General features: G+C 38.1%; 1 protein-coding gene across 5 annotated transcripts in view; it reads left to right on the top strand.

Moving 5' to 3' along the window:
* COL12A1 (collagen type XII alpha 1 chain) overlaps positions 1–18,551 on the top strand; it is a 101,168-nt gene that overhangs the window by 1,327 nt on the left and 81,290 nt on the right. For 4 of the 5 annotated variants that reach the window (XM_042016351.1, XM_042016350.1, XM_042016353.1 and 1 more), the window contains exons 2-11: positions 1,529–1,636; positions 9,856–9,972; positions 10,644–10,787; positions 11,676–11,732; positions 12,413–12,676; positions 12,790–12,954; positions 13,410–13,583; positions 14,394–14,684; positions 14,909–15,511; positions 16,886–17,158. In XM_042016351.1, coding sequence (XP_041872285.1) covers positions 1,564–1,636; positions 9,856–9,972; positions 10,644–10,787; positions 11,676–11,732; positions 12,413–12,676; positions 12,790–12,954; positions 13,410–13,583; positions 14,394–14,684; positions 14,909–15,511; positions 16,886–17,158 — 2,161 coding nt within the window. In that variant the 5' untranslated portion in view covers positions 1,529–1,563. The remainder of the gene's footprint in view (positions 1–1,528; positions 1,637–9,855; positions 9,973–10,643; positions 10,788–11,675; positions 11,733–12,412; positions 12,677–12,789; positions 12,955–13,409; positions 13,584–14,393; positions 14,685–14,908; positions 15,512–16,885; positions 17,159–18,551) is intronic. The other variant, XM_042016354.1, reaches the window with a different exon arrangement.

Here is an 18,551-nt window from a genome sequence, read left to right as displayed (position 1 = left end):
TTTGGGCAATCCTTAAACTCACTGCAGGATGCTGTAGATCTGCCCAGGGGCAGCCGTTTCCCACGCAGAGCAGTGATACAAATTTGGAGCTTTCAGAGCATTTTAATACTAACCTTGGCCTTTCCTATGTTAGTGTCAGGGAGTCATCATGGTCAATATTACTCCTCTGTTTAGCCACTGGAACTGCCATTAGACTGAAACGTTTGCTTAGATTTTCACTGAGCTCTTGGTATTTTCATGTGCAGTAAAGGCATTTGGCTACGACAAGTATATACAGCTGCTCAAATGAAGCCTGTTAAGCTCAGTGTCAGTAACTGGGAAATTCCTGGATCTCCACTAAATGTGCCTCACAGGGTAGTCCTTTAGATGGTAGAAGAATATCGTTTTCCCTTTCAGTTGTTTCTGTGGACTACTGATTTATGTATTTTTCTTTTGTTTTGCTCTTGGCATCTTCCTGATAAAATCTGTTGCCTAATTGCTTTTGGAATTCTCTTTCCCCCAGCCTAATTATGATATATGATGCATTTATGACTTTATTCATACAAATTGTCACTCCCCTACTTCTTGAGATAGAAAATCCAAAATTTTAGAAACACTTACATGCATGTGTAGGTTCATATTAGACTTTCTTTAGACAAGGAAATAATTTGGAAGTTTTGCTGGAGTAATTGGCAGTAATTTTACATGACCTAGGGCACATAGTTATGAAAGTATGGCTGCTTGCAATTAAGAACCACTAACTTGGCCTAATCCCACCTATTTTGCTAGACAACCTGCAGTGATTGTGAGACTTATGCCTGTCAGCTTTATATAGTGTATTTTAAATCTATTTTCTCTCAGGACATGTAAATGAATTATCAGATGTTGAAACATCATGGCTAGACAGATGTGTCAAATTTCAGTTGTGTTACACACACTTCTGTATAACCTATTTCAGACTTTCAAGAAATGAAGAATAGCACATTTGTAGGCAGAACCCCTAAAAAAAGTTTTATTACAGTTTCCAAACTGCCTTGAGACCAGTAAAACAAAGCTAACTAAGTGGTTCAACAGTTATGAAAAAGGAGCCGATTAAAATCTCCAGCTGAAAGAGACATTTAGTTGATCCAAGGCAGGAATGACCTCTGAATTAGCTATCATCACATTCAGCGATGAAGTCATGGAGCTCCCTTCTGGCTCCTGCCTGTGCGGAGGCACAGATCTTCACTGCACTTCCCTGATCAAATTAACCCTAACTAGGTTAAAGCTTCATGTGCTTACTGTGATTGGAAAGGGTTCAGCAACAAAAGGCACATTATTGCAAGACGAGACTGTCCAGTTAGTCATACGGATATTTCATCGTCTTGGACGGTTTTCAAGTCTAGAGGTTTCAACCTGGTCCCGTGGGTGGGGGCTGGGGATAAGGGAACAAAGTGAAATCCATGGTTTGTCTTTTTTATGTTTCATGAATACACCCACGCAATCCTTTAATCCACATGTATCATTTCCTTCTCCTTTCTCCCCCTTCCCCCCTTCCCCATCATTGCAGATTCATTCATGTTGTTGTGATCTGAAAGGGCAGAAATGAAGACAGCGCTGTGCTCGGCAGTCGCTGCTCTGTGTGCAGCCACCCTCCTCTCCTCCATCGAGGCTGAAGGTAACCTTCCCCTCCCTGCCCCCTTGCCCCGGTGCCTCGCTGACCAGAAAATCTCCCAATCAGCCTTGAGCTACTGGCTCTCTCCCTCTCTGTTTTTGAGTGTGAATACATCACCTTCTCTCTTTCTCTCCTTCAGAGAAATGCCTCTCCTTCCTTGCCCAGCTCCTTCTGTGTTCTGTTTCTCCCGGCTAGTGAGCCGGACCGTATCTCCCTTTCTGTCTCTCTGGTGTGCTGTCCACACCACCCCACAGACAGGACGTGGGCCAGCTGGTGTGGCCATCCGGGCGCAGCGCCCTGAGGAGCCCATTGCCACTGGCAGGCAGCCTGGCGTGGCCGGGGCCACAGCGCTGCCCCCAGGATGGGCCAAGAAGGTCTGGTCTCTGGCCTCTTTTAGTAATGTTGAGAGAGGAAATGGAAAACCTACTACCCCACAACCTGCAACTTTGAAATAAAATGCTCCAACAGAGTCTGGCTCTCTGCGCCTGTGTGTTTTGTCCAGCCAGACGCCTCTGCCCCACCGGCCTGCCAGTGCATCGGCCTCCCCTGCTCGGCGGGGCGACCCCCGGCTGAGCCTTGGGGTGGCCGGACCCTCCCCCAGGGACACCTCAACTTCTGTGGCGGGCGTGACCTGGGGAACATGCTTGGGAAGATGCTAAGTGCTGTGACACGAGTCCTGGGCACCACTGAAGGGAAGGCTGGGCCAGGCCTTGCTGTGGGCGGCTGGGGCTCCAAGGCTCTGGCGTACATGTGGTACTGTCACCTCCGAAAAGAGTTTCCTTCTCCTCCTCAGCCCTCAGCCCAGTGTCTCTGGAGGCTGAGGCCCCTGTCAGCCCGGCAGCATCCTGCCTCCAGCTGAAGATGTGGGGAGACCCATCTTCACTGCCATACTTGCCACAGCGTGGCTCAAAATGGCCTGGCCCTGCATTTACTCCCCAGTGGATTAACAGCAACTGTGTCCTGTGCCCTCAGTGTGAGCTGCTTGGCCTTTTGGGCATAGTCATGGCATTTCTGCCAGCAGTGGCTGCCAGGGGAAACAGAGATGCTGAATATCCTGCACTGAAATGACTTGATCTGACCTCTGGGACCTGACTCCATCGTAGGTGTGAACTCCTCTGGACTTACGGGAAAAAAACAGAAGCCAGCATCTGATAATTCATTTTGCCCCCTTCCTTCTCTTTCTGCCTTGAACTGAAACAAATTCCTTGATCATGGCCTGCCTCAAGCTCCCTTGTCTGGACCTGGTCACTTTGGCTGATGACTACTAAAAGCATGGGGTGTCAGAGATGCCTCTGCAGTGTTTGCCCCCCAAGCAGTAGTGCTTGCCTGGGGCGTGCAGATGTAAAATACACTGGCTTTCTGGAAAAAGATGGCATTTTTGCCAGTAATGCAACATCTGGTCACCCTAGGAGAGAATCAGTCCTCTGCCTTCCTCTCATGCTGCGTTGTTGTTGGCAAAGGAACGGAAAAAGGTCATTTGAAGTCATTTCAGAGTTGCATTTGAAATGCAAGACTGCTGTGCCAGAGAAAGCAGAGAAAGTGTACAGTTTTGATGGAGGAAGGGAGAGGATGTGTTTGTGCATTCTTCCCCGTCTTAGAAGGGAGCTCACTTGGAGCTGGAGTAATATTGCTGTTGTCCTGCATTACTAATTACATGTATGGAGTATGTTATTTTGGAATGTAAGTGAAATTGTTTTACTTAGCTATAGTGTAGACTAAACCAGTCATAGCTTCAGTACTGTTAAAGCAAGCTACAAAAATGTATTTGGAGCAGCCCAGTTATAATGGCAAAACTTGACACATAGCTGGATGACCTTGATTAGATATTGGAGGATGCACTATTGCCAAGGAAAAGAGTGGACAAAGCCCGATCTTGAGATTTGTAGAGGGCTCTTGGACAGGACTTACATTACTCTGCACTCAGAAATGTTTGATAAATAAAATATCTAATGTACAGTGATCATGTTTCTATGAGAAAATTCTCCTAGCTCCAGTGTTTTGAAGTAAGACAGGGAAGTGAGGAGTGAAAAACTGTGGTGCTGAAAATGGAGTGAGAAACAGTGGTGCTGAAAATGAAAGTTCAAAACTAGGAGTACCTTAGGACTTGCTGTGGTGGGAACTGCTTTTGTAGAGATTTTTACTGTGTTTTTTACAGGTTTTTGTTTGTACTATACTGGTCATTCTTCTGCACTGTTTCAATTTTGCACTGCAAGTTTGCATAATTTTGTAAATTGTGTCTTATTTACTTTAGCAAATTATTTACTTACCTATTTATTTACTTTATTCTGGTATCATTGCAACTTAAATCCTGTCTGCTGAACTGACTTTCAGCTGTGAAAGTTTGTCCCTTAGTCTTATTTTTCCAAATTTCGGATCACTTTGTGGCAAAGCTATCCTCCCCCACCAGTCAGTCAGTCCTGTGTCTCTTTTCTTGGTTCTTTTTGAGTCTCCCTGTATCATTCACAAGACATGCAGTTTGAATTTTCTTTTCCAAAGGTGTGGGTAGACACTTGCTGGGATGAAAAAGTGAGAGGAGAATAAGGGAGAGGGCCATTTAATGTGATGAAGATTCTTGATATGAGGTGGGAAGATGGGGTGAGAGCAGAGGAAAGAAAAACCTGTTTTATTTTCTGCCCTCCTTTAGACTTTATTTTTCAGTCTCCTCTGGGAGTAGATCTGGTGTTTATCCAATGCTGCTGTCCATAGTTTCCTGAATCTTCCAGTATGAAACTGATTCTTCATCAGCATCACAGCTGCTCTGAAGTCGTTTGTGAGAGCTGTGCTCTGCTACTCTTGGCAAGGCAGTGAGCCACAGTAATGGTGTTAGAGCTTTTCTACAGAGGTACGGCAGAACAGGAGCTTCTAGTTGGGCAGACCCTTTAGGAGCAGAGGGGGTAAAACCCACATATAGTCTAAATGCATTCATGCCATTTCACTGGGGAAGTTGTTTGTTTACCGTGGTCAAGGAAGCAAATCTGTTTTCATGCTCAGCATTTTTGCTCTTTCCTTTTACAGGGAAATTCTTCTTGTTTTATTTTGCAATCCTTGTGATATCTCCCTCCCAGCTTAAAATTCTTGTGTGTGATTCTATATTTTATACTTTAAGTTGTTTTGTGCATTTTTAGTCCAGCACAGCAATACTCCAGTGCATTCCATGTCTGTCCATATGTCAGAATCTCTTTCTGTTACAGTATTTTTTTCATCTGTGATCACAAAGAGCCAAGGGGTCTTATTTTAGTCATAGTTAAGTCAAGTATATTGGTGTGTGAAGAATCTGTTAATTATAACCTCAAGTTACTGCTGTGATGTTGTCATGGATTCTGTACCATGTCATATTTCTTAATACAGAGGGATTTTCAAAGGCACAGGAAAGAAATAAGGAAAACATTGGTTCTGTGTAACCTAACTGAGCTTCTGAAGGTGCTGACTTTTCAGTTTTTCAGGAGCCGGTTCAGACCTAGAAAAGTCTGTTTTCTAGGCTAGAGGCAGGGAAGGAGGGCATCACTGATCCAAGTGTGGAACCTTTCTGTTGTGCATGAAAAGAAAAATTGTGAAAAATCTGTTACCATGACATCCAATAGAGTAAGTGACAAATACTTGCAGCACAGCAGTTGCAGAGGATTAGAATTTTTGGCTTGTAATAAAACTGTGTTGAGTACACTAATTTTCATTGACCGAATGATTTAGAGGTGATCTGGGATAGCTGAAACTTTTCAAGTTTTGGAAGTGGTTGGTAGGACCATTATTTTATTATCTTTTGATGGCGATATCTTTTGAGAAAGAAGCTGTTTCTAAATAGAGAGCCATGTAGATTGATATGTGAAATTGAAATTTTTATATACCTGAGGGTGACTATACATCCCTGGTTTTCCTGCTGCTAATTAGAAGCAAAATACACGTGCATATGCAAGTGTATATATGCATGCACATACATATATATGGACAAACACGTGTAAAATTTTGTAAACTTACATATAATGTGTGTATATATATGCAGTTGAGATACGTAGTATAGGTATATAGATTTAAATGATTTTTTTTTCAAAGTACATTTATGAGCTATGCATTTTTTCTTTTGAAGAAATTTCATATACATGTATAAAATAAAAAAAATGCAAAGAAAAGATACAGATGGCGATGTTTCTGTGTTGCGATTGGCAATGAATATCTAACAAGTCTGTGAAGCTGCTCTTTTGAGAAGCTGCTCTTTACTACATATCTAGGCTGTAGGTCATTGTTTCTCCCAGTCACACTGGCAATGCAGATTTCAGAGGAGCTTAACTGGGGTCATGATCTAGTTGTGCCAAATTCATGTCATTTCTGAAAAAAAATAGTAAATGAAGAGTTTTGGCACCTTCCAGCCTCAGCTGGGCTTATTGCTGGGATCATAAAGCTGAGCTTACTCTTCAGCCTCTGTAGACTGCATGTTATTTTAACTTGGGCTAACATGTAATTTTACATGCTAACTATAGTGTGTCCTTTCCAGTGATGGAATCACAGCATATGTTTCACATAAGGATTGTGAATGGCAGCTACTTCCAAGTTATATCACTTTTAAATATGGTTCTAGATATAAATTACTTGATATTCCAGTTACATATTAATTCTGTCTTGTTAAGGTATTCACTGGGATCCTCTAATAGTCACATTGTGTTATCTGCAAAAAGCTGTAGACTTTTTTATATTACCTGTGAAGTAATACAAGCTAATATAAGACCTGCATAGCATGAGAAAGATGTTTTGCTCTCTATTTTTTTTGTTTCAGAAATTATACCCTTATTCCATGTGGATATAACACAAGAACTGGCAATAATTTAAGTATACTAGGTCTGATTTTTTTTCTTTTGTTTTTCTTTTGTAGTGCATAATATAGAATAATATAGATCCAGTTAAGGAAATTATCATATCACAGTTCTAACAGTGGCCAAAATTAATGCTGTGGAAACACGGTTGTTGTAAAGCAAGATATTTTTTTAATCCTCTGGAAAACTGCAGGGGAGCCATGCATTTCTGTGCAGAAACAGTTGGATCACTGTATGAAGGCAATACTACAACACCATGACATGTTATGATCATGATTCTGTACCTTGACAAGTCAATGAGAGGTTTGGCATGGATTTTGATGGACAAAGGATCAGCAGTGTCATTACATTGTAAGAATAGGTGCAACTTCACTGCTGCAAGCAGCCTGACATCAAGACTGCTTGCTGGAGTTAAGATGCACTCACACGTAAGATTTTGTTGAGTGAAGTTTTAAGGTTTGTCCCTTAAATGAGGCAAACTCCTACTACAAAAAGGGCATTTTTTCCCTAGAACTCTGGTTTGATTCAATATTGCAGATGTATTATTTTTCTACTAGTTAATTCCCCTCTGGGAGAAGAATTTTAATGAAATTGAGTCACAGTTGCCCTATTTTATGATCACAATAAGGTTTTTATCATCTAAACATTTTGCTGTACTTCAGATCAACTTACTACTCTCAGTCATATGACCATGGTTTGGTCTTCACCCCACAGCTGGTTTCACTTGGGTGAAATCTGACCCCTGTGAAGGTCCATGGATGTTTTGGAGATTCTGTTTGAGTATCGAAAGCTCACAGGCCATCTGGAAGATATTTTGATGACATTGAATCCAAACTGCTTTTTTTTTCACTCAAGCAAGATTCCTTTTTGGATTTCAATGGGAGAAGTATTCAGTGCTTGAGTTTGATAAGCCAGCTGTAGGCTGAGAATGAATGGATTTAAAGTTCAGCAATGAAGATGGGGGTTAAGTCTCAGAAATAATTGCAATGATAAAGGTGGTGAGGTTTTGGAGTAATTTCTGTGGGGAACTGGCAGTCTTGGCAATACTGGAGGTCTTTAAGAATGATCTGAGAAAACATGTCAGGAATGACATAGGGTGGCCAATCTTGTCTTGACCGTGGGATGGACGAGGGGACTTTTGAGTTCCCCTGCAGTGCCATTGTTCTGTGATCACCTGGATGAATGGATACATCACTTATGTGTCAATGTACTATTCTTGTTACCTGCCAAGATCCACACCTGAATTATCATAAAATGGAATAAAATCCTTTAAAATGCTAAAGACTTTTCCTCACAGTCAGCTTTTTCAGTTTATCTGGAATCCGGTCATTTGGATATCAACAAGTTGGGCTGCTGCTGTCCTTCAGCAGTTAAAGCCTAAAGTCTCTGCTGCAACATTCCAATTTACTTGCAAGGTTGGTGGTGCTACTTTTTCCATGTACTGAATTTTTTTTAAAAGCATGCTCAGGTCAGTTGTCTCTGCCTTTGCATTAAATTTGTCCTGAGCCATTGCTACTGAAACAATATTTTATAATGATATTCTTATCATCTAAATGTATTTTACTATTAACACATGTTGCATGATTTTGATATTAAGTAACTACCTTGCCATCTCTAGCATTGTGATACTCATAAACTGAATGATGAATAAACTGTGCATGCAGTTAATGGTCTAATCTCACTGCCTGTGTATGGACAACAGGAAAAATAACATTTACTTCAGCACTACTGTTATTTATTGTATCGGTATTATAAAGCCATATTATCCTATGGTTGGAAATTACAGAAAATTAAAAAGAAAAAAACGCCATTTTTTTTATCTCAGTTTTACTCTTTGTAATTGGACAGTGTCTTTTCATAATTAAACATTCTAGCATTTACTTCTTTATCTGCTTTTACAATGATATTCAAATCTGACAAGAAATCTGACATATGATGGAGATCTTCTATGAAACAGAAGATCTGTCTTTTAAAAATGCCTGCAAAACTCTCTCACTAGTAGTTGAGGAAAGTATGGCTGGATCTAATCTTACTTTTTAGACCTATTTAAACAATAATATATAATACACCTACCATGCACTGACAGTGAGTCAGTAAAATACTGCATGAATAAGCATGACAATTTTACAAAGAGAATATCATTATAAAATATTTATGAAACGTCTTTGTGTAATGAACCTTGTACATGGAGGCTTTGTCCATTGTGGGAAGCTAAAAAACCAATAATCAACATTTCATTTACATATGCATGATGCTGCAAATTAGCGTGTGTAAACTATTTCTTTCTGTACTGTTCAGTTACTTCTGTCATCAGCTCCTACAAGTTTTATTTGCAGTCATTTGTTCAGTTCACTGGTGCCCTCTTTGCCATTTTCTATAAATTCTGTAAAATAAATGTCCTTAAATATATTTTGATGTTGTCTTTTCATAATTAACCATTGTGTTGTTTGGAACCATACTGGCATTTTATGTTAAAATGCCACTATTAGTATGGGTACACCTGCTGCAAAGGGAACATGAAAACAATGGTTTACACCTTTGAAATTGTACATAAATCTGGTGTAAACAGGTAGAATTTTATTTTTGTGAACTTTGCATCAGCTCGAATATTTTGGCAAATTGCAACTATTACTAATGCTATTTATTAGCCCCTTAGTTCCTGAATCCTTTGTTGTTACATGCAAAGTATGTCACTTCAGTGGCTTCTAGGAACAAAGGGGTGGAGTTCTCCATATTTTGAAATATAATGATACATCAGTGTATCATTATTACTGATATACATTTTGCATGTATATTCGCATCTAGACCCTAACAGAAATTGTTTTACTGAACGTTAAATATCCAATCTTTTCCTGTATTTAAATTATTTCTTTACTCTGCCAAGTTTCCAGATTCAGTGAAATTGATGAGAAATATCATATGCAGAGACTATATCTTAAAAGCTTAATTTGATGTTTAATTAAGAAGAGTACTGTGTTCTCCACATCCTAAATGATCTCATGATATTGTAAGCAGGTTGTGATTTGGCATGCTTCTACAGATTGCACCCAGCATGTAAAAAAATTACCTTTAATTGTTATGTGAAACGTTTGCATATGTGGTGATTATCTGTGAACTCATTGTACATGTATCCAAATGTGTTTCCTATTGTGCTTGATTTTGCTGGCCATTCTTGAATGTCTTGGCAACTCAAGAAACATGTTCTGTGCTGTCCTCTGTAATGCATATACTCTTTGATGTTTTGTCATATTTTTGTCAGCTTTTATTTTACTCTTTTTCCAACAACATATCTTTATATTTGTTGGAAACAAATTTATGCAAAGACAATTTTAGTAAGCTTTGCTCAACATTGTTTTATTTATTCATTTGCCAAAACTTGTTCAAGCTTTTAAACACCTACCTGGTATAAATCTTTTGCAGTTAACCCACCATCAGACTTGAATTTTACAATTATAGATGAACATAATGTTCAAATGTCATGGAAAAGGCCACCAGATGCAATAGTGGGTTACAGAATAACTGTGGTTCCAACAAATGGTGAGTTCTGTCAAAATTTTTTATGTGATTACATGTTTTGAAACGTTAGTTTATTTTCACCTATATCTAACTTAGGTGTGAGAGTAGCTGTTAAAATCTTTTGGAAGTTTGTGATCAAGTGTGGATAGCAGCAAAGGGCATACAGGAAAAACAGTGATTCTTCCAAGCTAGAGCTATTCTTGCCATAGTGTTTACCATTTTGGAACTGCAAGTAAAGTTTTGGATGCCTTTGCTTTGCAAGGAGCAATAAGAAGGTAGACTCATCACTCTGCTCCTTTTCTATGCTTTGACATTGAAGTTCAAGAATTGTATTATGCTGTGTAAGACAGCCATTATTCTATTTCACTTTGAGAAATAATCAGTGTAAAAGTGATATTGAATCAGAACAGGACATGATTTGTTAGATGATAGTACATTTTGTACGTGCATTTCAAGTTTCAAATTTCCTGGAATTGATTAAACACTTTAGTAATTTTATTCACTATTGAAGGCACATTAGCTTGAAGTTTCATGTTTCAATATTTATACTTCATGAAAACAGAAAGTGTATAATTCTAAAATTGTCATTGGGTTTGAGATAGATTATTGTCTGTTGCATTTTGTTTTACAATCAGCTTATCAATATTACTGGATTTTAAATCTGCATTGAGTGTTTTATATATTTATTGCAGATGGACCTACTAAAGAATTTACTCTTTCACCTAGCACTACCCAAACTGTCATATCAGATCTTATACCTGATGTAGAGTATGTTGTATCAATAGCTTCATATGATGACAGAGAGGAGAGTCTACCTGTTTTTGGCCAGCTGACAAGTAAGTAGCTGCAATACAGTTAGAAAGCCAATTAAGATAACTGAGGGGTCATTCACAAAACTTGACTTTGATCCAGTTCTCCAACAAAATTGCCACATACCTAAACTCTCCTCCGATGGAGCTGTCTAAACAGCCTTTTTCCCTTAATCCTAGTAGAAGCAGAGAAAATTTGCAAGAGATCAAAGGATAATAACATGGATATAGTGTCTGCCAACCTCTATAGTATTCTTGGCAGGAAGCCACTGAGGTTTTTGAGTTATATCTACTTCCTATAAATTGCATCTGCTGAAGTCAAGGGGAAGATCATCACTGACCTCAGTAACAAATGAATTGGACTGGCATCCTGTGTGAGAAAGCAAATTATATTCATCAAATAATAATAAAATGTGACACAATATACCTCAATGCACACTAAAATATTGAATTTGAGCTTTAATAATTTGTATTAATAATTTAAAAAGCATAAAATAAATTTAATTAAATAAAAATGCACAGCAGACTCTCTTCTGTGACACGTTTTGTCTCATGTCTCAGGCTTCACAGAGAACCATGGGAACATTACTAATTATTAATTCCCCTAGGTGTTAGAGAGGGGTAATATTGGTATTTCTTCCAGGCACGTTGCAGTTAATTTTCAGGAAATGACTGTACAAGAAGTACAAATACAGAGGATTCTTAGATATTTACATTTTCTGTATTTTGTGTCACCCTGAATACTGTGTTGTCAAATCTGTAAGTACAGGTGATATATTCACAACCTGAATTTATGTTTTCATGTTCTGAGGCTTGTCAGATGTGTGTCTCTAATTGCTTATGTGCTTTCCTCTGATGTTTAAAAATTTAACCCTATTTCCTCCATTAATTCTGTCTATGTTGTGCTTTGTATAGTTCAGACAGGCGGCCCAGGGATACCAGAGGAAAAGAACATTGAGGCTCAATTACAAAGTAAGGTGTTTTGCCTTTCAACTTATCTGACATTTATCTTACCTGAAATCTAGCTCTAGCACCCCACAAAGTTAAACTGCGTTTCTGTGTTACCTACCAAAAATTTAGCCTGTAAAGTTGTGCAGAGCTAAGAACACTTGTTTAGGGACTGGGATAGAAGGAATTTATTAGCTGCATTGAAAGATTAAGGTGCAAAGTACTGAAACTAGGGATTTCATGCAACTAACCTGAGCAAGTCCATGAGTGTCTTGGTCCTATTTACGAAAAGTGTTGTGCTGTGGATAAAAGGCTTTGCAGAAGAGCCTGTGCAGCTATAATCGGGAAATAAAGATGCAAGGCACGAGTGGTAACAAATTTTTTCTGTAACATCAAATCATTGTAAAAAGACTTATATGGGTGTTTTCATCTGTTGTGGCATAACAGATCTTGTGGATTAGCATGAGAGGTGTCTCAAAGCAGTTCCCTTTTGATAATGGCCGTTAGAAAACCCATACGGGTGTTCTTAGGTGCATAATGTTTCCCCAAGCATGATATCCCAGATAAGATCAATCTTTTAAATATCTGTTTGCTTTGGCTTTTACCTACTAAGTTTCCATTAGACATATCTCTCTGATTTGTAAGAATGCAATTGCTCATTTGCTAATAGAGTTGGTTTTCTTTTTTTCCCTGTTGTGTTCCAGAATGCTCCATAAGTGCAATGACAGATTTAGTTTTCCTGGTAGATGGTTCATGGAGTGTAGGAAGAAATAACTTTGGATATATTCTGGACTTCATGGTTGCCCTTGTATCAGCTTTTGACATTGGGGAAGAAAAGACGAGAGTTGGAGTTGTTCAGTACAGTTCAGATACAAGAACAGAGTTCAATTTAAATCAGTACTTCAGAAGAAGTGATCTTATTGATGCAATTAAAAGGATACCTTACAAAGGTGGCAACACAATGACAGGTACAGATTTCCCACATAGATGTTTATTGAGCATTTCATGTCATAGTTCAAATTTGCTTTAAATCCTAGTTTGTGCAAGTCTAATAAAACACAACTTGTGATGTTGGTTTTAGGTGAGGCTATTGATTACCTTGTTCAAAACACCTTCACTGAGTCTGCTGGAGCAAGAAAAGGCTTTCCCAAAGTAGCAATTGTCATTACTGATGGAAAAGCTCAAGATGATGTAGAAATTCCTGCAAGAGAGCTTCGCAACATAGGAGTTGAAGTTTTTTCCTTGGGTATGTTGAGTTTTTCTAATGATTGAGAGATTAACTTTCATAAAAAGTTAATTTATAGGCTTTGCAGACTGTGTGTTCGAAGAATTTCACTATGCCCCTTCTTCATGTGTATGCCTTGAAATGGGTCATTTTTGCCCTCCAGAGTGGAACGTACCAGTTGTGTTAATTTGACAGTAATTACGTAGTTCCTAATGGAGATTAATATGACTGACTAGCATAGTTTCAACCTTGGCCTCATTCTTCACTTATACCACATTATTTTCCCTGGTTGAAAAGTGCATCTGCCACCTCATTGCATTAATCATTATTTTGTAGCTTGATTATTGATCCTGACAGAAGGCAGAACTAATTTAAACTCAGCTTTACCCCAGGATGTTTTGATACTCCATGAATACATTCACAGGTGTCTGTATTTTATGGCTACTTAACACAGTCCTGTCTATTGCAACTTCTAGGTATCAAAGCAGCAGATGCAAAGGAACTCAAGTTAATTGCATCTCAGCCTTCACTGAAGCATGTGTTCAATGTGGCTAATTTTGATGGAATTGTGGATATACAGAATGAAATTATCTTGCAAGTGTGCTCCGGTGTTGATGAACAACTAGGTGAACTGGTTAGTGGAGAAGAAGGTGAGACACTTTATTAAAATGTATTTATAGCTTCAGTTTATCCCAATGTCTATTGAAGAGGCTATCCCTACTTCCTTTGCTTTATTTCTAGAGTTTGATCCATTGCCTCACTTAGCAAGTGTGGAAAACTGGTCTCAGTTTTGTGTCTTTAAATGCAGGATAACAGAGTATGTGATGTAGATTTGGAATAGCTCCATTATTCCATTGTTTCAAAGGCAGCACAGTGATATGCAGTTATCAGAGTGAGTTTGGACACATGCATCACTTCAGTGGAAAAATGTATTAAAAGGAAAAAACCTGCTTGGTGAAGGGTCAGAATATGTAATAGATTAAGAACCAAAGCATGAAAACTGAAGAATATGGGGAAAACAAAGACATGAAGCTGGATCACTGAGGCTTTCTGGCCATGTAAGGTTTTAAGTAACTAGTTATTCTTTGACAAAAATGGCAGTAGAAATGACTCTGCTGTCCTAGTACTCTGCATTTTTCACACTTTCTACTGTATTTCTGTGAGTGTAGCTTTCACTTTTGGTTGAAGCAGTTTTAGAGCAGGGCAGCATTTCTCCTGGAACTTCTGCTATACCTAGGGGACCATAAATGCATTGTTCATATATTTGCTCTCTCACTGATGTCTCATTTGGACTGTCCTGTAATTCATTTCTGTTTATTTATGCTTTAAAAAGCCCCAAAAAGTGATTTTTAGTAAAGATCAAGCAAAGATAACGAAACTTATTCCAGAAAAAAAACCTCTTAAGAAAATATGTTTATAATTGTAACTAATATTCTGGGTTTGCTTTTGATTTCTTTCAGTGGTGGAGCCTCCTTCAAATCTGGTGGCCACTCAGATCTCCTCAAAGTCTGTTAGAATCACTTGGGATCCATCCACAAGCCAAATAACTGGCTATCGTCTGCAGTTCATTCCAATGATAGCTGGGGGAAAACAACATGTACTGAGTGTGGGCCCTCAGACTACTGCTCTGAATGTTAAAGATCTCTCTCCAGACACAGAATATCAAATTAATGTTTATGCAATGAAAGGACTGACCCCCAGTGAGCCAATAACGATAATGGAAAAAACACAACAAGTAAAAGTTCAAGTGGGTGAGTTTGGAGACACTACCTTATTTTCAAATTGTAGCTTTTCATTGATGAAATCTCTGATGCATGTTTTAATATCATACCTTTATTATTTTTGAGAAAAAGCTTTGCTTAGCATAGTTTGTTATGTTTATAAGCAGTTGTGTAATACATGAACTACAGATGTGATTGTAATGCTATGTGGTTATTGAAAATCTGTTTACAATGGTTATTCTTTTTCTTTGCAGAATGCTCACGTGGTGTGGATGTAAAAGCTGATGTTGTGTTTTTAGTGGATGGTTCCTACAGCATTGGTATTGCCAATTTTGTAAAAGTAAGAGCCTTTTTGGAAGTGTTAGTTAAAAGCTTTGAGATATCACCTCGAAAAGTACAGATAAGTCTTGTCCAGTATAGCAGAGATCCCCATATGGAGTTTTCTTTGAACAGATACAACAGAGTGGAAGACATAATTCAGGCTATTAACACCTTCCCCTACAGAGGTGGATCTACCAACACAGGCAAAGCAATGACGTATGTGAGGGAGAAAGTATTTGTTACCAGCAAAGGATCAAGACCAAATGTGCCGAGAGTCATGATTCTTATCACTGATGGAAAATCATCAGATGCTTTTAAAGAACCTGCAATAAAGCTGAGGGATGCAGATGTAGAAATATTTGCAGTTGGTGTGAAGGATGCAGTGCGTACAGAGTTGGAAGCAATTGCATCACCTCCGGCGGAAACCCATGTTTACACAGTGGAAGATTTTGATGCTTTTCAAAGAATATCGTTTGAACTTACACAATCTGTCTGCCTACGAATTGAGCAGGAACTGGCTGCTATAAGGAGAAAATGTAAGTAACTGCTATTACTTACAGGAATGCAGAAAATGTAATGACAAAAGGATCTGAACCAGTTTTGTGCTTATAGTTAACTAAAGAATTTATTTTGATGAAATTGGCCATAAACAAATGACAATTTTAATAACTGGGAATTTGCTGCTCATTTTCAAGCATATTAAAAGCAACAGTTGAAATTAGTGGATAAATGGAAATGAAAAAACTATTGGAGAATTTTTTTCCCCCAACTCTGCTAGGTATCTAAAAAGCTAATAAAATGCGTGTCTATTGGAATGACCTTAGTGGATAGGCTCTGCTTTTGCACTCAATGTCTTGGGTAAAAAAGTTACCAGGACATTCTTTTTTTAGCTCTACAAAATGAGGTGACAAGTCTAAGCTTGTCTTTTAGGTGTTCAAAGGCAACAAAGTAATTCCAGCACTCTAGAGGGCAATTTAATTAATTTTTAGGGTAAAATTAATGGCCCTCTGAAACGGGCTAAGGCAAGACAGCTTGAGACAGCAGATGCTAGGTGGTAGTGATTGCAATCTAACTGCAAAGACTGAAATGAAGTAGCACATGAAAGTCTTCACATGCATCCAAATTAGGCCAGCATAGTTAATGTTTAATATTCAAAAGATTTCTAAATGGCCAGCTTTTAGTCAGATAAAGTTACTTATGATTAATTGGATCCACGGTGTCCCTACCTATGTTTAGTAGGACACTAACATTGAAGGATCCCCAGTGTTGAAAGCCCCACTGTCTTTAAAAAGAATTCTTTTGTTTCAGGATAGCTTTGAGGAACAAACCAGTAAAGCAGCCTTTGTTTTAGAGGGCCCAAACAGTTTTAAGATCCCCACTGTTAGGCTGACTAGGCCAACCAAAACAAGCCCGGGATGTCAGATTTGTGTTTGTGCCTCATGTAAAATTCCTTGTTTCCCCTTTGACCTCATTCCTGAAAAAATACTGGTTTTTATTTTGTCTTACTTCTAATCTAGATCTGAAAAAAATCACAACAACTTTTAGTTTTCATTGAGAACGTTATGTTATTGCTGTTCATCGGACATATGAAATAGGAAACCCAACTTGATCATCAGATTCTAAATTAAGTTTTCATAAATACATTTTTTTCTAGATGGACCATTTTCATTTGATCTAGAGTTGGTGCTTCTATTCACTGTTGAAAGATTTTAGGCAACCTAGATATGATCTTCTTGAAATTTGATAGATATAAGCAAATATAGAAAACAGATACTGTGCACATGCAACGAAATATCTATTCAATTAGAATAAATCAAATTATTGAGGAACATTTATTATTTATTTTAGAAATTTTGTGTTTAACATATCTGGCAAGTATGCCTCACATGTGCATTTTTATTTCCATACAGCTTATGTACCTGCAAAGAACATGGTCTTTTCTGACATAACATCAGAGAGTTTCAAAGTGAGCTGGTCTCCAGCAGGATCAGAGGTTTTGTCCTATCTCATTAAATATAAAGTAGCGGTTGGTGGAGATGAATTCATTGTTTCAGTGCCAGCTTCAAGTACTAGCTCAGTTCTCACCAACTTACTACCTGAAACTACTTACACAGTCAGTGTGATTTCTGAATATGAAGATGGTGATGGCCCTCCCTTGGATGGAGAGGAAACCACCTTAGAAGGTAGGATTCTCATTATTCTCAGACACAAGGGAGTCATATGTTCAAATAAGAATTTGCTTAGCTGGAGGATGGGTAAATGAGGAAATGAAGAACAGCCAAATAAGGCTGAGAAGCTGTACTGCCATGCAGGATGAGAATAAACATTATTGTATCTCAATGCATTCAGTAAAGATTTAAAATTCCAATTATATGCAACCATTAAGCTGCTAAGATTGGACTTTATTTTTCCTGAACGTTGGATGGATGCTGTGTTTCTGCAGTGGCCTCCTTTCAAATGAAGTAGTGTGTTCTCAATATTAAATTCGGTGGCATGAATTATTGTCAATATAGACTCAAGTTGAACTAGATGAAAATTGTAGAGCCTTTCCAACTGAGCTCTTCTGTTCTATTCTACTCTATTTAATAATTATGACTGATGCAGGAATGCATGTTGACTTAGATGCATTTAAAGACAAATGTGTGCCTATGCAATTTGCTATGTCTACATATAATTTAACACTATCAGAAGTTTTGGTTTACATACAATAGGCTTAAAGGAGCTTGAGTTTTGGTTAACTGGGTTTTTTATCAGAAATTCCTTGGTCTGATCCAATAACTGATTCAAAACTGCCATTGATGTCAATATGTGTTTTATGTGATCAATGGCTGTAAATTTAAGCATGGTAGCTTTAATTTTTCATGATGGAGTTGCCATAATGCATTTCTCCTGATTGAAAAGAACAGCATGACAGTAGATTTGATTTTCTATTCCAGTAGTTGAATACTCAGTCTACTCTAAATCATGCTTTTAAAAATATCGATCTACTTTTTTTCATTATTCCATGCTGTCATTTGTGACCTTTGGTGACATAAATGGTTCCAAGGGAGCAAAAGAAACAGCATGAAGATTTGTTAATTGCTCTTTCCTCTTAAGACTGATAGAAATAAACACTTATAAAATAGCTTAGCTTGGATGTTAAGTTTGGAAGATACAGGTTTCATTGTCAGTGTGCACATTTCCATGACTGTACCAGTCAGAATATTTTGGCCACACATAATTTTCCCTTAGGAAAACAGAAAAACTCTTGGCTGATAGAACATGGAGCTTGTATGCGTAAGGGACAGAAGAAAAAGCTTTAATAAAAATAATCTGTCTTCCCATTTGTAACTGATACTACCTTAAATAATTGTTAACATTGTGATCTGATGATATCCCAGCACGTCTGAGAAGACAGAGTTCTTCTACGGTCACGTAAACATCAGCAGCTCTCCATGCAGATCTAGCTAACAGTTTGAGCCAGATGGCTTTCTTGGCAATTAACTTTGGTTTCAGGCTTTTAAAGGATTCGAAGTTGAGTATTGTGTTTCTGATTAACAGAAAGCAAATTTCTTTTTTTAAAACTAGGATTAGTTA

This window comes from Corvus kubaryi, unplaced genomic scaffold, assembly GCF_017639235.1.
Source record: "Corvus kubaryi isolate FWS band 111438036 unplaced genomic scaffold, C.kubaryi_AGA036_p1.0 split3-73, whole genome shotgun sequence".
Lineage (NCBI taxonomy): Eukaryota > Metazoa > Chordata > Aves > Passeriformes > Corvidae > Corvus > Corvus kubaryi.
Note: the sequence above shows the minus strand (reverse complement) of the source record. Positions and strands in the feature narration are given on the sequence as shown.